Here is a 1718-nt window from a genome sequence, read left to right as displayed (position 1 = left end):
TAGATGGCCATTTAGATTGTTTGCAACGTAAGAACTTAATAACCTTTGAACCTATAAGCATATTTTTGGAAAGCCTGTTTAAAGTGAGAAAATATGTTACTAAAAGAGGGAAAATATGTCTCATATTTAACATTAGAGATTGCTGGTAAAATGACAGTTACACTTTTTATTTATTTATTTATTTATTCTTGTGCCATTTTTTCCTCACTCGAATTAAGAATCAGGGTCTCCTGGATGTTAATGGGATGGAGCCTGCCAGCTTGGAAATGGGGATCATTTTCCTCACTCAGACGGGAGCAGGAATCCTGGGAAACTCTTCCCTCCTGTGTCTTTATAGCTTCACTTTGCTCACTGGACATAACTTGAGGCCCACAGACCTGATTCTCAACCAACTGGTTTTAGCCAACAACTTGGTTCTTTTCTCCAGGGGGATCCCACAGACAATGGCAGCTTTTGGATGGAAATATTTCCTGGATGATGCTGGATGTAAAGTTGTCTTCTATTTTCATCGGGTGGCTAGAGGGCTTTCAATCATCACAACCTGCCTCCTCAGTGGTTTCCAGGCCAGTAATCTTTGCCCCAGTAGCTCTAGGTGGATGGTGCTCAGAATGAGATCCCTAAAGTGCACTGGCTTCTGCTGTTCCCTCTGCTGGATCCTACAACTCTTAGTAAATGCCTATATTCCTGTGAGAGTGATTGGCCCAAGAAATACTCAAAACATAAGTGCAAAAACAATTTATGGATACTGTTCCACGCTCAACTCAGACAGATTTAAAATCTCACTACATGCAGTCATGTTCTCCTCCATTGATGTAATATGTTTGGGCCTCATGGTCTTATCTAGTGGCACCATGGTCTTTGTCCTGCTCAGGCACAAGAATCAAGTCCAACACATTTACAGCAACAGCCTTGCCCCAAGGCCTTCCCATGAGGCGAGAGCCACATGTACCATTCTGATCCTGGTGAGCTCCTTTGTCTTCTTTTACTCTCTCTCTTCCATTTCAGGTCTTTTTATTACTCTTATTGTGACACCAAGCCAGTGGCTGGTGAACATGTCTGTGTTTCTGGCTTCATGTTTCCCAACATTTAGCCCCTTTTTGCTTATCACCTCGGACACCCGAATCTCAAAGCTCTCCTTTGCTTTCTGTGTCAGAAAAGCATTTTTTACCTAATCTGATTAAACAACTATAACTCTTCTGATTTCTACAGTTAGATGAATGACTGACTTAGTTTTTTCTTTATTTTTTTGTGTTTAATTTAGATAATTATTCAGTAGAGTCGACCTTTATGAAGTAGACAGAGTGAAGCTTTCGGGACCTTCATTTGCTGATGTGGCACAACTCAAAATGAGAAGAAACAGCTGCAAACACCCATTAATAATCGGAACATAAAATGTACAAAGTATGAATCTAGGAAAATTGGAAGTCATCAAAGATGAAATGGAACACATAAACATTGATATTGTAGGCATTAGTGAGCTAAAATGAACTGGTATTGGCCATTTTGAATTAGACATCATATATTATACTACACTGGGAATGACAACTTGAAGAAGAACGGCATTGCATTCAATGTCAAAAAGAACATTTCAAGATCTATCCTGAAGTACAGCGCTGTCAGTGATAGGATAATACCTATACACCTACAAGCAAGACCAGTTAATATAACTATTCAAATCTATGCACCAATCACTAAGGCCAAAGATGAAGAAATTGAAG

The 1718-nt window shown here is 39.6% G+C and overlaps 1 protein-coding gene across 1 annotated transcript; it reads left to right on the top strand.

Annotated features, from left to right (window-relative positions):
* The first annotated feature begins 245 nt into the window (after nt 1–245).
* LOC111749619 (vomeronasal type-1 receptor 1-like) lies at nt 246–1172 on the top strand. The gene has a single exon (XM_023544125.2). The coding sequence runs from the start codon at nt 246–248 to the stop codon at nt 1170–1172; it is 927 nt and encodes a 308-aa protein (XP_023399893.1).
* Nucleotides 1173–1718: the final 546 nt, after the last annotated feature.

This window comes from Loxodonta africana, chromosome 11 (assembly GCF_030014295.1).
Source record: "Loxodonta africana isolate mLoxAfr1 chromosome 11, mLoxAfr1.hap2, whole genome shotgun sequence".
Lineage (NCBI taxonomy): Eukaryota > Metazoa > Chordata > Mammalia > Proboscidea > Elephantidae > Loxodonta > Loxodonta africana.
Note: the sequence above shows the minus strand (reverse complement) of the source record. Positions and strands in the feature narration are given on the sequence as shown.

Excerpts from the sequence above, each read along its gene's own strand:
- LOC111749619 (XM_023544125.2), top strand. The coding sequence starts at position 246 with ATGGAGCCTGCCAGCTTGGAAATGGGGATCATTTTCCTCACTCAGACG.